At 45.4% G+C, this 16,960-nt stretch overlaps 2 protein-coding genes across 2 annotated transcripts in view; one reads left to right on the top strand and one right to left on the bottom strand.

Moving 5' to 3' along the window:
* The first annotated feature begins 1,101 nt into the window (after window positions 1-1,101).
* TCTN1 (tectonic family member 1) lies at window positions 1,102-12,366 on the top strand. The gene is made up of 13 exons (XM_010149581.1): window positions 1,102-1,220; window positions 2,447-2,577; window positions 3,320-3,486; window positions 3,889-3,976; window positions 4,908-5,017; window positions 7,540-7,560; window positions 7,949-8,074; window positions 8,953-9,078; window positions 9,459-9,541; window positions 9,855-9,995; window positions 10,267-10,423; window positions 11,761-11,886; window positions 12,223-12,366. Exons 3-13 carry the CDS (start codon window positions 3,352-3,354, stop codon window positions 12,364-12,366), a joined length of 1,257 nt encoding a protein of 418 aa, XP_010147883.1. The 5' UTR covers window positions 1,102-1,220; window positions 2,447-2,577; window positions 3,320-3,351.
* Window positions 12,367-13,806: 1,440 nt separating this feature from the next.
* The window catches only part of HVCN1 (hydrogen voltage-gated channel 1), a 4,293-nt gene continuing 1,139 nt past the window's right edge, over window positions 13,807-16,960 (bottom strand). Inside the window, exons 3-5 of the mRNA XM_010149570.1 lie at window positions 16,538-16,769; window positions 14,356-14,468; window positions 13,807-14,024 (exon numbers count right to left, since the gene is read on the bottom strand). Coding sequence (XP_010147872.1) covers window positions 13,959-14,024; window positions 14,356-14,468; window positions 16,538-16,769 — 411 coding nt within the window. The 3' untranslated portion in view covers window positions 13,807-13,958. The remainder of the gene's footprint in view (window positions 14,025-14,355; window positions 14,469-16,537; window positions 16,770-16,960) is intronic.

Below are 16,960 nucleotides of genomic sequence, written 5' to 3'. Positions count from 1 at the left end.
ACTTCTCTTTAACTTGGCATTTCCCAGCGTTGCTATCGGTTCGGCGTCCCTAGGTCACTTGCCAAGTTACAGATGCCCCAGTGCATGCCTCCTCGGGGAAAAGAGACCTAAATCCCCTGTCTCAGAGGCATAACTGTGCAATCTAATCGTCCATGTTTAAACTTCTCTTGTTTACAAGGTGAGCTAAGGATTCCCGTGCTAAACTCAGCTGACAGAACAGTCAGAACTCCAGAGATTCCAGGAAATAGCTGGATACTGTTCCGATGGTCAGAGAGCATCCAGGAGGCCGCAAATGGGCAACAGTCGAGTTGAAATAAAAGAAGCAGTAGTTAAGAAAAGAAGCATTCTTTGAATGCCTTGCCTGCCGAGTGCTGCTCTTCATTTTCTTCATTCTGTGCTATTCTTAAGTCTGGATTTATTATAGAACAGCAACTCCCAAAACATTTCAGTAGAGTAATAACTCTTCTTTGAATTGATAAACTTGAAAACCTAAGAATTTTGTAAGAAGTTGCCAAATTATTTTATCAAGACCATTTACAGTATTGCCAGCAATTAACTTTCTGGATTGTTACAATATTTCACAGTATCTAAAGACAGAGAGAAAAACCGATTTCAAAGAAGTCAAAAACTATGGTTATGTTGGCACCTCAGGAAAATATATTACTGGGCCCTGGGACATGCTCAACACTTGTAAACATCCCACTGCTCTATCAAAATGTTCCCTTTTTTCATTTGTTCGTTTTCCCAATAAACTGAAGCTAGCAGATATGCACACCTTGTTTGTACCTTTTTGCCCTCTGCACGGCTGAATGTATTTTCAGAGCTTCAAAATTCCTATTAAGTTGCATCTTTTGATTTCACAGGGAACACACCAGCAGGTTTTAGCATGCCCTTGGTTTTGTTCCCGTGTTCCAAATAGATTTGCAAAGTAGCAGAAAAGATGGCTTTTAAAAATGGCTTTAAACCGCAGCACGTGAGTTTGGATGTAGACTTTTGACCGTTGTCAAAAACAAGGCGAAGTGAAAAAATGAAAGTATTAGGGAACATGCTGTAACGTGTCAAGTTCCAATTCTGATTCTAATTTAAATCTCTCCTCCAGTTGCCAAGCTGTGTGTCTGTGACCTGCTGGTGGCACAGTGTGATGTAAATTGCTGCTGTGACCCCGACTGCAGCGCAGCAGATTTCAGTCTCTTTACTACGTGTTCCGTGCCCATTGTCACGTAAGTGGATAAAGAGCTGTATGACATGCAAAGTCTTGGTTTATTTGCTGCATGCACTTGTAAGGGCTCTCTCCTCTGCAATTCCTAACCCTCTCCCCCTGCCACCCTAACTCCTGCCTACCCTTTCACCAGTCCTTCCTGCACGCGGCCTGTAAACATCTGGCCCCAAACAGGTAGAACAGCAGATTTGCCTCCCACCCCAGCCTCATTAACTTACTCCCTCTTTTCTAAACTCATGGTCCTTGCTTTTCTCCTCTTTCACTGTGCTGCTGTCTAGGGGCTCTTAGGTGGTGAGGCCTTCTCTTGGGGGAAGAACAATGCATCTTTAGGATGTCATCAGTATGATGCAGTGTCTGGGAGTTAAGAAAGCTGATACCATGGGACCCTCTGGCCACCTCCGTAGGTCATCAGCCATTTATCAGTTTATGATATCAGCTAGAAACTTGATCAATTCAGGGCTTAATGAAGTAGCGTGAGCATCATTCTAATCCTTGTTCTACATGTCAGCATCCCAGCCTGCTGCCTGACTGCCAGTCTGTTACTTTACAGGCAGTGAAATATGTCAATAAAGTACAGCTGGTAGCTGTTTCTTTGCTATTTACAGTTTATCTGAAAACACCTTCACCCAATTTTGTCTTCTCAAAAAGGAGTTAAGAAAGCTGACTTCAAAATCATAATGTAAAAGTCTCCTGGCGATGCCTGGGAACATTAAGTGCAGCTCTTCAACCCACCTTCTGCATAAATTATGCCAACCTGAACACTGGGGTTTATTCCTGGTACTTTGAAATTTGAACTAGCAGTCGTTCCAGACTGCCTCTTCTTCTTGCTTTTGCACACAATGACTACTGCTACCCATTTATAGATATTTATATGTCAGAAAGCACTGATCAGTGCCTTCCTGAGTGACAGTGGAATAGTTTAACTCCATGCTTAAAATGTAAGTTTTTAAAGTTCCTATAATTATTCCAATATTCACCAAACTGACCTATTTTTCTCATCCACACACCATCCTGTTAGCCTAAAGGTCACACTTCCCATTTGTGTTGTATAAAGAAGAGTGCTCTGAGCTGTGTGTGGCCTGTTAAAAAACTGCTATAAAAATTGTGTTACATAGAGTAATCTCTTCAGTACGTTTTTGGCTGCTGTTTCAATACATGAAAAGAACTTTAAAATATAGTCAGTACTAACTTCTAGTGGCTTACTGATTGTATTGTTACTGTTTTCAGAGGTGACAGCCGTCTCTGTAGTCAGAAAGCTGCTATATATTCACTTGATGTTGAAGCCAATCCACCAGAAAGGATATTTGAATTAATTGACCAAATCAATCCCAGTGTTTTTTGCATTCATGCTACAAACTGTAAGTAGAGTTGTTGCCAGTGTTAAGCATTGTGCTGTTATTTCCATAAGCTCTTTAGGTACCAGAAACCGACTAAAATTCAAAGTAACTAAACCTGTCAGAAAACCGGTTCCTTATGCTCTCAGTCCTTATGCTGTAATCCTTTCACTCGTGAAACCATGGAGTTAAAACAGCTCGTACGCTCACTCTTAGGTGACTTAATGGAGATTTTTCTTCTTGGTAACATATTTCGCATCCTCAATAAATGGCATTTGAAGTTGTTTCTTGGGAAAGTGACTCCTTCCCGAATAGTCACCGCTGGTTCAAGTCCTTTAAGCCCAGCTTTGAAGTGACTGGCAGGGAAGTAAGAAGTGATCAGGGCTGTCCCCTCTTAATTTAATTATGACCGTGCAGTAGTCATCTGAATACTTAAGCATGCAGTCTGTAGGCACTCATTAGAATGTCTTTGTTTTGGGACATAGAAAATGTTAGAAAATGTGATTTTGAAAGAGAGGGACTTACCTTTTTCCTTAAGTTTTGGTTTGTGCTTTCATGGATCTGGGTGAAATGATGAATTACGATACCACTTAGCTTTTCTCCTAAAGGAAAGAGGAAGCTTTTATTAAAAAAACCCACAAACACCTGCACTGGTATTTTTGTCACTGAGTTTTAACAGCTCCAGAAGGAAAAAAACATTACTAAATACCATTTCTGTATCTTGTTTTCCTAAAAGTTGCCTCATTTCTTTAAAATGTTCTGACAGACAAGCAAGCCCTTTCCTTCAGTTCCCCCGAAATGCCTACTTCTGAAAATTTTGATCAATTGCTTGAGCGATTTGGAAGTGCTACGTTCAGTGCTGAGCCTGACAGCTGGAACATGGACACAGATGCTCAAAACCCTTCTGATGCAAATGAAACGTATAGATATGAGGTAAATCATTCTGATTCAGTTAGTATGAGATTGTTCCATAAGAGAATAAGCGAACGCTGTTTGCATCCGTTTTTAAAAAACTGCAGTTCTGGAAAAAGACAAACTATTTTGGTCTTTAAATGTGGAAATGTAAAAATAAGAAGTGTAGCATTTTGCCTTAGCTGATTTTAAAAATGAACTAGATTTTTTATGATCTGGGAAAAATGAATCGCTGTTTTGCTATTGTAAATACAAAGCTGTTTGTTAGCAGTGGCGTAAGAACTGATGCACAGTGTATGGGATTGACAGATACAGTGAAGTAAGTACATCTTTTTAGCAGATTTATCGTTAATACAAGTGCTGTAAAACTTCCCACGGACTGAAACGCACCTATGTTCTTGAATATGTTGTTTTGTTTGGCAGTATGGTGTTCCTGTACAGACAGTGGATGCCTTTCTAAGACTACCGAGTCCTGTTGTCTCCTCTTGGTGTTCTGATGTGAATCCTGCAGGTTGGAGAATGCATTTGAATTCCAGTTTATTTGCTTTAGCGTATTCTGCTCTGACTTGAGCTTAATCAGTCATTGACAAACACACAAATGTAAATTCAGCTAAAGATTCATGGACAAATGTTTTTCAAATAGCTTCTGTTTCTCTGGGGTATTTTAGATGTAGATTGGAAGTTGTATTGCATCTATCTTAAACATTCAAAGTTTCAGCTAGAATTTAAATAGAAATAATAATAGTGTGCTGGGTTCAGCCAGGAAAAGGGTTAAATCTCTTTACTGTGTCTGCTAGAAAGCTGTGTTCCTGGCCATAGTTCATAGTTCATAGTTAAACCACGACAAATAGGAAGTTTAAATCCTTGAAAGTCTTGCTGATGGGTTGATTATCCCAGCACAAGGGTGACACCGTGAGGGAAGAGGGTATTACCAAAGCAAGCCCTCACTGGGTGACCTGTGTAAAATGTCCTTTTAGTACAACGAGGTTCCTTTCACAGCCTGAATGCAACTCAGGTCAGATTGCAGGCTCGAGCCCTACATTTTAACCTTTCACACAGTGTCCTGAAAATCTGGAGGGGTGAGAAAACCATAACCAAACCCCACTGTTATTAAATATAGTATCATGACAGTCATGATGATAACCGTAGGAAAACTGAAGTCTCTTGTGAAAGAAAAAAATAGATCTCGTGACATCTCAAAAATGAGGTCAGAAATCATCTAGCTTTTACGAATCTTCCCTTGTCTACAAGTAATGTTCTGCCTCTGGAGGACCTAAGAAAGTACTCTTTATAGCTCACATAAAACCCTATCTGCAATAGAAATTACATCTACCTTCACTTTTGCTTATAATTGAGGTTCTTATATTGTTTTTTATTTCTGCTTTTTACAATTGCTCTTTAATTTCCTTCGGTGACACTTTGTGACTTTTTTTTCTCCCCAGGGTTTTTAGTAAACCAGGCTACAAAATGCACTAGAGCCGTGAAGGTGGAGCAATGTGGCAACACTCAAGCACTCAGTATGCTGTTCTACATCAACTCCAGCATTTTAGCAGTAAGTATGGTTTGAAAGGGGGGTGTAGCTGACCGCTGGCAGCGGCTATCTGTTTGTATCTCCAGAATTAAGCAGCTTCAGTTTACTAAAGGCTATGGTGTTTCATTTGGAGTTTTTAAATTGTGGGTTGGGGGGAAAAAAAAAATCTCCTTATGCAACAGACTTGTATACAGCAAGCCTTTGGAAATGTTTTTTCGCATCAAGTTTGGTAGCAGAAGCATTTACTGTTCTCTGCTTGGCCAACAAAAATAACAATCTTGAAGAGACAGATGTGTCACTGAGCTGACACTTACTGAAATGGGAGCAGCTTTATGCATTTCGGAGCTTTTTCTAAGCAGCCCGTCACCAGAGTGCGTAACCCCAAGAAGTCTGGGTGTTAAAGAGGTGGTTAAGCCCTTGCACCTGAAGAACCTGTAAGATTTAATCCCCTGCATAAAACCTGAGGCTTGTACGAACAGTATATAATAGCGGGGTATCGCGTTCACGCGCAAAGCCTTCCTTCTGCTCCTCAAAGAACAGGACCTTCACCCCACGGAGAGCAAGTTTGTATCCAGCCTACCACCAAATCCAGTCTGTGGTAGTTTTCCAAAGCTAAGCTTGCTTTTTCATCCCTTTCTGAACTGGAGGATGATGTATAAATAAATGCCCTTTACAGATACTCAGGAAGTAATCACTTATACAAAACTGAAATACATACCTTAACCAGACAGCTCTTTCCAGAAGCCAAAGGTCATCTAGAAACACCATAGTCTCCACCGTTAACATGTTTTAAATTTACGTACTTATTTAAATTAATTAGTTCTCCATAGTGAGTCACTGCTTAGAGACCCCCCAGTCTCCCCAGAGTCCAAAGCTATGGACAGTGCAGCTGACGTTCTCCCAGGTGGGATGGTTCTCCTGACCTTTGAGGACCTCACTCAAATCAGCAAAGGCTTGTTCACAGATGTGAGCTGCTGGCAATTATCCTGCTGGGGAAGAAGTGAAAAAACCCTCCACCTCTGAAGGGCTTTGATTGTCTCCACGTGCACCCAGGACTGGAGTTCTTGGTGGCTGCAGAAGCAGAAAATACAAAGCACGCGTTCGGGTGGGCTCCAAGCTGAACGGTTTTGAATGAAAGGATTCGTTTCCCTTCCTCACCAGAAGAGCACAGAACCCATTACCCACGTGCTGTTTGCCAGCCGCAACGGCTCAGCTTCGGAGAGGTCGGACTTGCGTCCAAAGCCTGTCGGAGGTTCAGGAAGGATCAGCTGCAAGAGCTGGAGAAGGCTGGGTCAATGCAGGGGACGATGTGTAGGAAACTCCCCTTCCCAGAAGGAGCTGAAGATGGGATGTGCCTCGGGACCGGGGCGGGCTGGTCACGGGGCAGGGAGTGGAGCTGCGGCAGAAGGAAGGGCGAAGCACACAGCTGCAGGGAGGCAGGGGAAAAAGCATGCTTCCCGAAGGACGAGTCTGATCTTTACAAGCACTTCTATTCACACAACTGGTTCTGATGGCTGAGCTGTACTTCAGGATGTTGGTGTAGGTATGTGACAGACTTCACCTGCATCACCTCCAGGTCTCCAGCTCACAGGGATGTGTTCTCTGCTGCCATCAGAGGAGCAGACTGGTTTCTGTATCCTGTTGTAATTCTGCACAACTTGCTTCACGCTCAGAGTCCAAATTATGGTCCCTTCCCAAAGATGTGAATCAAAGACTCATTGGGAAGTCACAAAAATAAAACTTTCTGAAAAAATGGTGCACTATGTGAGAATTTGTCAGGCCTGAGTGACGACCTTAGTCTGACATTCCTGCCTTTCCATGAAGGTTCAGTGGAAATTTTCAAGTGAAGCAACTGTGCATGAACCACGTGCTGTGCAACGAGGGATACTTGCCTCCCATTTCTCTGCTTAGAGACCGTGAAACTATGGACTTGTTACTGTCAGAATGGGACAACAAAAGCTCTTCCTTTCTTTGGAAGCTCTTTCTTTCTGGCAACAGCCTGGCAGAGTCCCTAAACTGGGGGTCTGTGAGTGGTTTTGCACAGATCTGCCATAGGAACAATGTTCTTTGCCGCCTTCAGTAGGTCAAACGATACGACGCACATAACTGATGCCAAACGGAGATGCCTTTCTCGGGTCACCTTCCTGATGCAAGTAAACTTTTCCAGTGTCTCTTAGTTCTGAGTTGCAGATAGTGTCCAAGGGAAACTAGATTCATCTACTCCTTAGTGAAGGCACTGTATATTTATTGGGAATGTAGTCAGAGCTAGGCCTGATGGAAAACTGATGGAAGTCGCTACGCGATTTTCCAGTTACTGTCAGGGGAAGAAGAGGTTGGGACTATAAGATTTTACCTGTTAGCCACAAAGAATACCAGTTATTTTCACACTGCCTGGATACTGTAGTGTACATCCAATCCTTTCCATGTTTTAAACGTGACTGTAACGATACAGTTAAACAGGCAAAGCAGTTAAGCCTTAACAGCTACGTGTAACAGGTCATACCTTTGCTGCTCTTTGAATCTGTTCTTTTATTCTTCTCCAGGTGCCCAAATCAAGTCAGACGGTGAGTATCCTCCTAATTTAGTTGGAACAGCTGGGGGCAAAATTATTACTTAAAGCCAGTGGGTGTTTTTCACTGATTTCATCAGAACAGGGACTTTATAATTAATCTTTAAATTTAATTTTCTATCAGTAACAATACTTAGCAATTCCAAGGTAATACTCTACCTGCAAACATTCAAGCCTGATACATCCCCTCTCCCTAAAACTGTCTGAGCTAACTTTGGTTACCTAAAAATAGAACCTTTTGTTGAACTTCAGCAAGAACCGTAACGATAATTGACTGCTGTCCCTGTGGAACAGAACCCTGAACAGTCACCAATATAATGATAGAGAAAAAGCCAGAAATAATTATACACAATACTCAGAAATGACATGAATTTGTTTTTCAGGTTAATATTACTGTCCAGTCCATAGTTGTCCAGACTCTGAATGGAATGCGGACTTTACCTAATGGTAGTGATGTCCTCAGGCTCCCTATGATTTTGGATGAACTGTGCATAAACATAGTTCTTGGGGTAGGTATGACAGTTATCTTTCTCCTGGTGTTTGATGGAAAGCGTGTGTGCATCCAATCACTCCTGATTCACAAATTCCAGTACCTGAAGGGGCTACAAGGAAGCTGGGGGGGACTTTTTACAAGGATCTGTAGTGACAGGACAAGGGGTAACGGGTTTAAATTGAAAGTGGGGAGGGTTAGATGAGATATCAGGAAGAAGTTCTTCCCGGAGAGGGTTGGGAGCGCTGCGACAGGTTGCCCAGAGAAGCTGTGGATGCCCCATCCCTGGAAGTGTCCAAGGCCAGGCTGGATGAGGCTTGGAGCAACCTGGTCTGGTGGAAGGTGTCCCTGCCCATGGCAGGGGGTGGGACTGGATGATCTTTAAGGTCCCTCCCAACCCAAACCGTTCTGGTATTCTATGTCAGACAGGCTGTGCAGAGTTTCCATATCCTGTGACATATCCAAAGCAAATACGACGGGAGAAACACTGACTTTGGGATGAAAGTTTTGCAACCAACTAACAACTGTATGCAACCTACCAGAGGCAGGATGAAATCCTTGTCTGTTATTACTGTGTTATGTGACACAACAGCCAATGACACGCGTTCAGTCTACAGGACGCCTGGGAGAAGATGACTTCAGGCAGAGCGGTGGCAGAGGAGCGCGCAGTGCCAACGTCTCTTCTTGGTGAACACTGGGCTTACGCTGAGGTGTACCAAGAAGTACCTTTTGAAGAGGCTCCAGCCTCTCGAGGACCTGCTACCTCTCTGCCATGTAGTAGGGTATTTCTTAAGCAGGGAAGAAAGAAAACAATACTTACAGCTTTAAATTCCTTTTTTCTGGTTTCATCCTCTTACGTATTCGTTCTAATTAATATCTAAACCATTTAATTTTCAGGTGAGTTATCACATTACCTACACAGACGCAGGAGAAATAATAGAAGCAGCTGCTGCTTTTGTCTTGGGGGCAATTAACGAAGAAACACTTTCAATACAGCAGAGCTTTGAAATCAGCTTTACTCAGGTAACTGCTGGAGATGTTACGGATGACCTGTCGAAAGACATTTAATTACAAAACTTATTAAACTTGAATCAGAACCATTGTTAGCAGCAAGGTAAAATATAACTTGCCCTGGATACACCAATGAGGCAGCATTTCAGAACTGGGCAGTAAAGGCCTCCAAAGGCCGGTTTCTCTGAGAAGAGTCACCTCGTGACTCTGTCACCATGTCCAGTGAAAACAAAGCCTGCCCCTGCGTTAGGGAACTGTTAGAATCTTTCACAGCAGTCTTACTCCTACTGTTGTTCAAGGCAGTAAATAATCCTAAAATAACTGAAATATTCCTGTGGTTTCCAGTCATTTCAGTGCAGGATATGAACTAATGCTGTTTGTTTGCACTGCAGGTAAACACAAACCCAGTTCCTCTCAGTGGTAACCCTGGTTATGTCGTCGGACTGCCTGTCAGAGCGGGCTTCAGGCCACAAGGATATCCTTTCCCTCTTCAGGTCGTGATTGCAGCACTTGTTCGGTCCACCTGCACAAAACCTCTCCAGCATGGACACGTGTAAAATGTACCTGTTCTTTAACAAAAGTGAAAGCCTGCTTTTCTGGCTGGTTTAGAAGTAGGGAATGACGCGGTCCTGACTCTTGGGACTTTTCAGTGAGGCAGATGTAGACTTTAGTGCTTCTTCAGAGTGCAAGAGGAGTTTGGGGCAATTGTAGCATTTTCAGGTATATTTTAAGGATTCTTTCTTCATGATACACACCAAGTACTGGATTTCCCTTTAACTGCGTGTTACATCTGGCATCATTAAGAATGCTGACGAATACAGGCAACTTACCGTTCTGCAGAGCACATCCAACCAGGACTGTCTGGCTGCTCAGGGAGCCAGAACCCCAGTGTTATTTGGTTATAACATGGTATCAGGCTGTAAGTTACGGTAAGAGGACATCTTTTTTTTTAATTTAGTGCTTTTAACCCCCTGACAACCCTTTCCATTAGGATCTGGTTAAGGACATGGGACACTTATACTGCTGTAGGAGTATTTAATTATAAAAAATGTCATTTAATTAACAGTGGTCTTTCTCTGGAAAAGATTGTGCCCATTAGCAACAGAAGGCTTGAACAGCGCATGAGAGCGAGGAGAAATGATTACTGTGCCAAACCAATGGATTTTGCTTTAACTCATCCTTTTTTTTATCCCCTGGCAGAATCACTGCAGCTATGAAATGCCAGCCTTTGACTCAGACCCTCTTGGATTTACTGAAGGGACAAAGCTTTCCTGAATATGTGGCCTCATTTGGCAATTCCCAAGCCCAGGATGTGCTCGACTGGGTGCCGATAACTCACCTCCACACCTCAGACCAGGTGAAAGTTACACCATTAGCACCACCCCCTTCATTCTTACTCTCTCTCCTGAGATCTGTACCTGTACTGCAGCATCAGCTTAGGTTTCTCAGACCTGTGGGGGAAAAAAAATGCGGAAACAAACCAGAGGAAAGTCTTCCAGGAATATTCACAACTGAGGAGTTTCACTCTTACTGTAGAAGGCAGGGTTTACTTTTAATCAGGCTGGTATCCAGGCACCTCTGTTATTATAGAATCATAGAATGGTTTGGGTGGGAAGGGACCTTAAAGACCATCCAGTTCCAACCCCCCTGCCATGGGCAGGGACACCTTCCACTAGACCAGGTTGCTCCAAGCCTCATCCAGCCTGGCCTTGGACACTTCCAGGGATGGGGCATCTACAGCTTCTCTGGGCAGCCTGTCCCAGTGCCTCCCCACCCTCTCCGGGAAGAACTTCTTCCTGATATCTAATCTAACCCGCCCCACTTTCAATTTAAACCCGTTACCCCGTGTCCTGTCACTACAGGCCCTTGTAAAAAGTCCCCCCCAGCTTCCTTGTAGTCCTCTTCAATTACGGATCAGGACCAGATGTTGGGTACAAAATGAGTTCTACCCACACTTTAGAGTCTTGCCCTTCAGAGGGGATGAAGCACAAGGTTGAAAGAGCAAAGTAACAGAGTCAGCGTTTCTCCTTGGTGCTCTCATGCCAGGTTAGAGTAAGATAGCAAGAATCTTTTAAAGCACAGAAACAGTGTAATTGACCCAAACACTACATTTATTCATTCCATCCTCTGTACTAGCCTTTTTCCTCCGGACACAGCGCAGTCCCCGCTGTTGGTGGTAGGCAGCGCTGCTTGGCACACGCTGGATGACAGCACCCCCTCAGCCACAGCTCCTATGTAGGTTTCCTGCGTGCTTTTGCAACAGAGCAAATGATTTGTCTAACCAGAAATACCTAAAAATATTTGAGATTGTAGGCTACATGATTTTGCCCTGGCAGAGTTAAGGATTTTCTACTGTCCCAGTGGTATTCCTGAAATAAATTTCCTGCTAAAAACAGCCAGCTCAGCACTATCACTAAGAGCCAAAGTCCTGCCCTGCTTGGATAGAACGATCCTGCCTGAAGTGCAGTTACAGAGTCGCCTGGTCACCTCCGGAGAAACTCCAGGGACACCCCTGAGCCAAGGCTCCAAGTACCTGTGCTGCCCGCACAGGCGGCCGTCCAGGGCGCAGGCGGCTGCTCCCGGAACCTCCCGGAGCGAGCTTCCTGGGGCCATCCTGCCTGTTTAACAAGATGAATAATTAATGTGGTGGCTTCTGCGCGAGTCAGACAATGACAGAATTTATAACACTTTCAGAGCTCGTGCCAAATACCAGTAGCACTTGAAATAGAAGTGAAGTGGACTAAATACGGATCCCTAGTCAATCCACAAGCCAGGATAGTGAATGTGACAGCAACGATCACTACCACCGCACTGAAGCAGGTACGTAAGGAAATGACAGGGTTTAAGATAAAGAGTGGCTTGTTCTGGTTAGGTATCAGCTGTGCGGCAGTGACCCAGGTAATCTCTTTATCAAAAGGTAGCACTTCATATTAGAATGTATTACACCCAACGCAAACACAGCTGCGGGCTGCTTGCCAAAACACACTTCCATAAAAAAAAAATTCTATATATCATCCAGGAAAATAAACGTGGGAACTGTATAGGGAAAAAAAAGCAGCTTTTTGCAAATAGTGGTTGAAAATACAACCCAGTTCAAACAAAACCATCGCACTAAGGGAAGACTGAAGCTAACGACCGTGTGTGTTTTCATTGCAGCTTCCCTCAGGAAGGGAAAGGACTATTCCCATTATGAGTTCTGTTGTTTTCACTGATATTTCTTCACCTGCAGAGCCAGGCTATAAAGCTTGGCCCACCATTAACATCAAGTTACCCTTTGATTTTTTCTTCCCATTTGTCTAAGGTAAGTATGCACAGAAAAAGCCATATTTCTGCTTTTTCTGACTTTTAGTCCATTTCCTAAAGGAACGAGGTTTATCCAGTCGCTGAGATGGGCCATCAGTTTCTTCTGAATTGTTAGACACACCAAGTTAAAATGGACTAAGACAGAAAGGGTGAGCCCTTGCGAGGGTTCTCAGAAGCTTTAGGGCAGAAAAACACCCCACATTAAGTGGAAAGTTCCCAATTATACCATGACGCTGGCAGTGGCTGTAGCTGGCCAGTCAGCACATGCACAGCCACCAGCCTTCCAGCACAGCAGCTGCTCTGGGGTAGGGCTGGTCCCAGCTGGCTGCGTGGAGGCAGGAGGGAAAGGAAAGAGCAGAGGGACACAGTACGGTTCCAGAGGAAAGCAGACTCCATTACTCTGTGAACAGCAGAGCTAAATTGTTAATTAAAGTAATCATGTGCTATTAGATAAGGCTTCTGCTTTATCTATTTTCATAGACGAATAAGCCACATATTTCTAGCTCTTTTTCCCAAACAGCTAATTAATTACCTTTCTTTAAAAATCCGAACAGTGAAGTGATGCTTTCAGAAAAGCTCCATGACCCTTCCAGCTGACTGAAATCAACTGGAGACGCCTGCTACAGGCAACACCTTTAAGAATTCCCACTTACTGAGTTGTGCCCTTCAGCTATAAAACAGTCTCTCCACAGGGACCTTCTAGTACCTGAGAAAGTTCACATTGTGTTCAAACACCAGCCTGGTCCTTTAGAACACGCTTTCTGATGGCTTTCCTGGAGTCTGACTGTTCCCAGCACTCTACTCCCCGACATCTGTTCGTACGTAGCCTCATTCTTTTCACGTGTTGATTTATGAGCTGTGGAAGCGAAGAGCTCCATAGCCCAGCGGGCTGCAGACCAACACTTCAGATGGGAGAAGAGAGAAGGCAGGAACAGAACTCCGGTCTGCTGTGGTGAACAAAGCACTGTTTGACGTAAGACAGCACGTGTGCACCTCTGTTTTGGTGCCCATTTGATTATCGGCCAAAGGAGCAGTACGTTAGTATTTTTGAAGTGAACGTTTTATAAATAAAAGTGGTACAAGCAGCAACAGAAATGAGGAAACTACCAACAATATGAGAAGAATGGTTGGCAAAGAAGAGATGTCCTGATGATGAATGGCCAGCTCGGAGAGAAGAAGTGACCTTTCCAGGCTGGGACTTATCATCTGTGCTGCGGAAGTTTCCACAAGAGGTTGCAATGAACGTTACCACAGAAAAATGAAGTTATTTCAAATAAGTGATATTTCCATGGATGTACAGCTTGTAATGTTGTGTCTTTATTAAATTATTTTGCAGTTTTGACTGTACAACTGTACATTAAAGCTCTTATGAAATCACTGTTTACAGGGAGTACGCGTGATTAAGTTTTCCAGTGAAACTATTTTTGCAATCCCAAGATCTAATCAAAGGGTGGTCAAATAGAAAATGTTTATGAACAACACTATGCAAGAGCAAGCAAAGAGACGGGAAAACCTTTCAGGTCAAACTGGCAGACCTCAAACCCTGCGCTCACCAGGGCAGACTTCCCCACCTTGGAAAACCTGGCCTCCTATTTCGGCTCACTGATGAGTCCGTGCTGTTTTAATATCTTGTTAAGCCTCTCAATTTCTTGCTCCTGTTGGAAACAAAAGTCAAACAATTACTATAGCTCTTCCCTTAAATAGTTTCCCAGGTTCCCACAGATTTTCCCATTGCTGAAACGCCTCCCTTGCTGCGGCAGAACAGGACCACCTGGCTGAAGCAGGACAGCGGTAGCCTCCGTCCCTCTGCAGCGCGCAGACGGGGAGGCAGAGCCTGGGCAGGCAGGGCTGTGGTTCTTCAGCCCAGCTTACTCCACAGCTTTCCGATGAAGAAACCGAGCTGGCAGCAGCCACCTTGCAAAAGGATCCCAAGCCAGCTCGTCCTGGGGAGCAGCCAGCGGGTGAACCTTTAAATTGTTTCCATACCTTCTCTACGCAGCTGTGTTCCAGCTGTTCAACCTTTGTTGCAAGTTTCAGGTTCGCTTGCTTCAGCCTGGACACTTGTTGTTCAGAGCGGGTCTTCACGGACAGGATTATTCCTGCGGAACAATTCACAGTGGATCCATTTTACAATGTAAAACAGCCACGAGCAGGAGGTTTAACAGGACACGGGCTCTGTGCTCACGGAGTTAAACGTGTTCCTCTCGAGCTCTGGTTCTGTCATCTTCACCCTTCCCACCTGCTTTTCTTAACGAGGAGGGTTTTAAATGAGCTACCCCAGGGATTCAGATACTGATCCCCTGCTGGGAGGAGGCCACGTGGCCTCGGAGCTGAATTAATCAGTCAGACTGCCATTCAAATCCTGAATTTGAATTTGCTCCCTGAGCAGAGCCGGGTGGGGGGGGGCACGACACATAACTGACAGCTTTGTTGTAACGAGGGGCTGTGTTTTAGCCAGCAAGCCTTGCTCTGGCAGCAGCTCACACTGCCTGGGGCACACCGCTGCTGTCCCCCGCCCCAGGGCCAATCCCTCCTGCCCTCCTGGACGTGGCTCCATCAGCTCCTTCAGGATTTGGCTTCCCCCTGCATGGCTGCAGTCGGGGCACTCAGCGTCTCGTTTCAGTGGAGGTGTCACTTCTCCACTGAAGTGTCGTCAGGTTCTTACATGTCAACTCAGCCCCCATAGCAAAACCATTTTCTTCCCACCCTCTTCCGAGGCCGGGGATGGGGGGGAAGGGGGATAAAAAAGCTTGGTAAGAAGACAAAGAATATCAGGTTGTTCCTTCCCGACAGCACAACGTGCACAAAGGCAGGCACTGATGTGCGCCTGTGTTTCTGGAGCTACAGGCCTGGCGTTTGGGGGTTCCTTTCTCTGAAGACAAAGCGGGCGACGCTGCTTATTTGCATTGCTAACATCACACGGTCCCCAGCTGCCCGTAACCCGGCCTGCGCCAGCAGGGACCGAGGCAGCGAACCATGCCCGGGCTTAGGCACCTGAAGCTTGGGGCAGATTCTGTTTATCCCCTTCTGTTGCTCCAAGCGGGCTGGGGGCATGGAGAGAAACCTGGAGGGGAAAGCCAGGAGCACCCAAAGATAAGGAGGTTTCCTTGTAAATGCAATACCGTGTTTCTGCTGTGAAACGGCGAGTTAAGAGACCCCGAGGTTCTCGTGCCTCGCGCAGCTGCACGCGAATCCGGTTTCCCCCCGACTTTCACTCTGAACTAAAAAAGCCACGCGCTGCTCTCGCATCTTCCCTTTTCTCAGCCACCGATGCCGACTGGGCACGTTCTCCCCATCAAACTGCAGCTGGGGGCTGCAGGTGGCAGACACGGCCCCCTCCTTTCCTTTTATTCCCGCTAAGACTGGGAGCTGCATCAAGCACAGAGCACTCGCCAAAGGCACAGGACAGCACTTGGGCTGAGGTTTCATGCAGGAATTAGGGATAATCTCATTGCCACAATTTTTTTTTTGAATCCCAAAATCCCTTCTCCAAGAAGGAAGAAAGTGTTTGCAGCTACACTTGTTTCAGAAGCATCTGAATTTACATCTATTTACATCAGTTTACAGCAGCAGTCAGTAAAGTCTGATGTGAAGACATTTTACATTCCTGTTTTCGTGGTAATCCCTTCGAACCCAAGCAAGAAAGATCCAGAGTGAGATCAGGACGTTCCCTGCAGCATCCCTGGAGGGGATGACAGTCACAGCAGAACATCATACCTATTCTGCTATAGCAGTAGGTTCAGTAAGGCAGAGTTTTACCCTGCTCCCCTGCTAAAATGCTGCCAAAAGCATCCCACAACATGAACTTAAGAGGAGAGCCATCCCCCCTGGGAAGGAGGGATGCAAGAGATTATGGGTTGGTTTTAGGGGAAGGTGCCTGATGCTGCTGTGCTAGAGCTGGGAATCTCTGCTAGCCCGCGCCCCCATCACCCAGGCATCGCACCAACAGAGCGGCGGGTTATTGCTGCTCCAAAGAATTTACAGCCTACTTAAGGCCACGCTCCAGCAACAAAAACACACGGCCAAAACTCAACTGGGAAAGCAAATTCCGGGATCTCGCAGGTGGCTTTGAGAAGGGAACAAAGACGTGAGCCCAGGTAATCGCGGTACGGTCGGCAAATCCAGCCCGCGCACCAGGGAAAGCTCCCGAGCGGCCGTGCACACCTACCGTTGATGATCCTGGCCACCCGCCACAGCCGCAGGAGGATCAGGAGCCCGACAGCTTCGAACTCGTGCTCCCGGAAGATGAGCACGACATCGAGGATGAACGACACGATGACGACGATCCCGTCCAGCACTTCAAACTTGTGGTGGAAGAACTCCCGGCGGTAGACGAAGACTTTAAACCCCACCTCAACCAGGAAGATGGTTAAAATGGAGAGGGAGAGGTAGTGGAAAACCTGGGAAAAGACAGCGGAAGTTTAAGGCCAGGAACACCATCCTGTACGCACGCGAGTGGGGCAGGCTGGAAAACCTGCACTGCTTGAGGGCACGTCTGATGCGGCTCTACAGGGAGTGCTGGGGACTTTTCTCCTGCTCTACAGGACAACCAGAGCCAGCGGCTTTGGGTAAGCCGGGCTGGGAGGTGTGA

Source organism: Eurypyga helias, unplaced genomic scaffold, assembly GCF_000690775.1.
Source record: "Eurypyga helias isolate BGI_N326 unplaced genomic scaffold, ASM69077v1 scaffold28790, whole genome shotgun sequence".
In the NCBI taxonomy this organism is placed as follows: domain Eukaryota; kingdom Metazoa; phylum Chordata; class Aves; order Eurypygiformes; family Eurypygidae; genus Eurypyga; species Eurypyga helias.
This window is presented reverse-complemented; position numbering and strand designations above follow the sequence as displayed.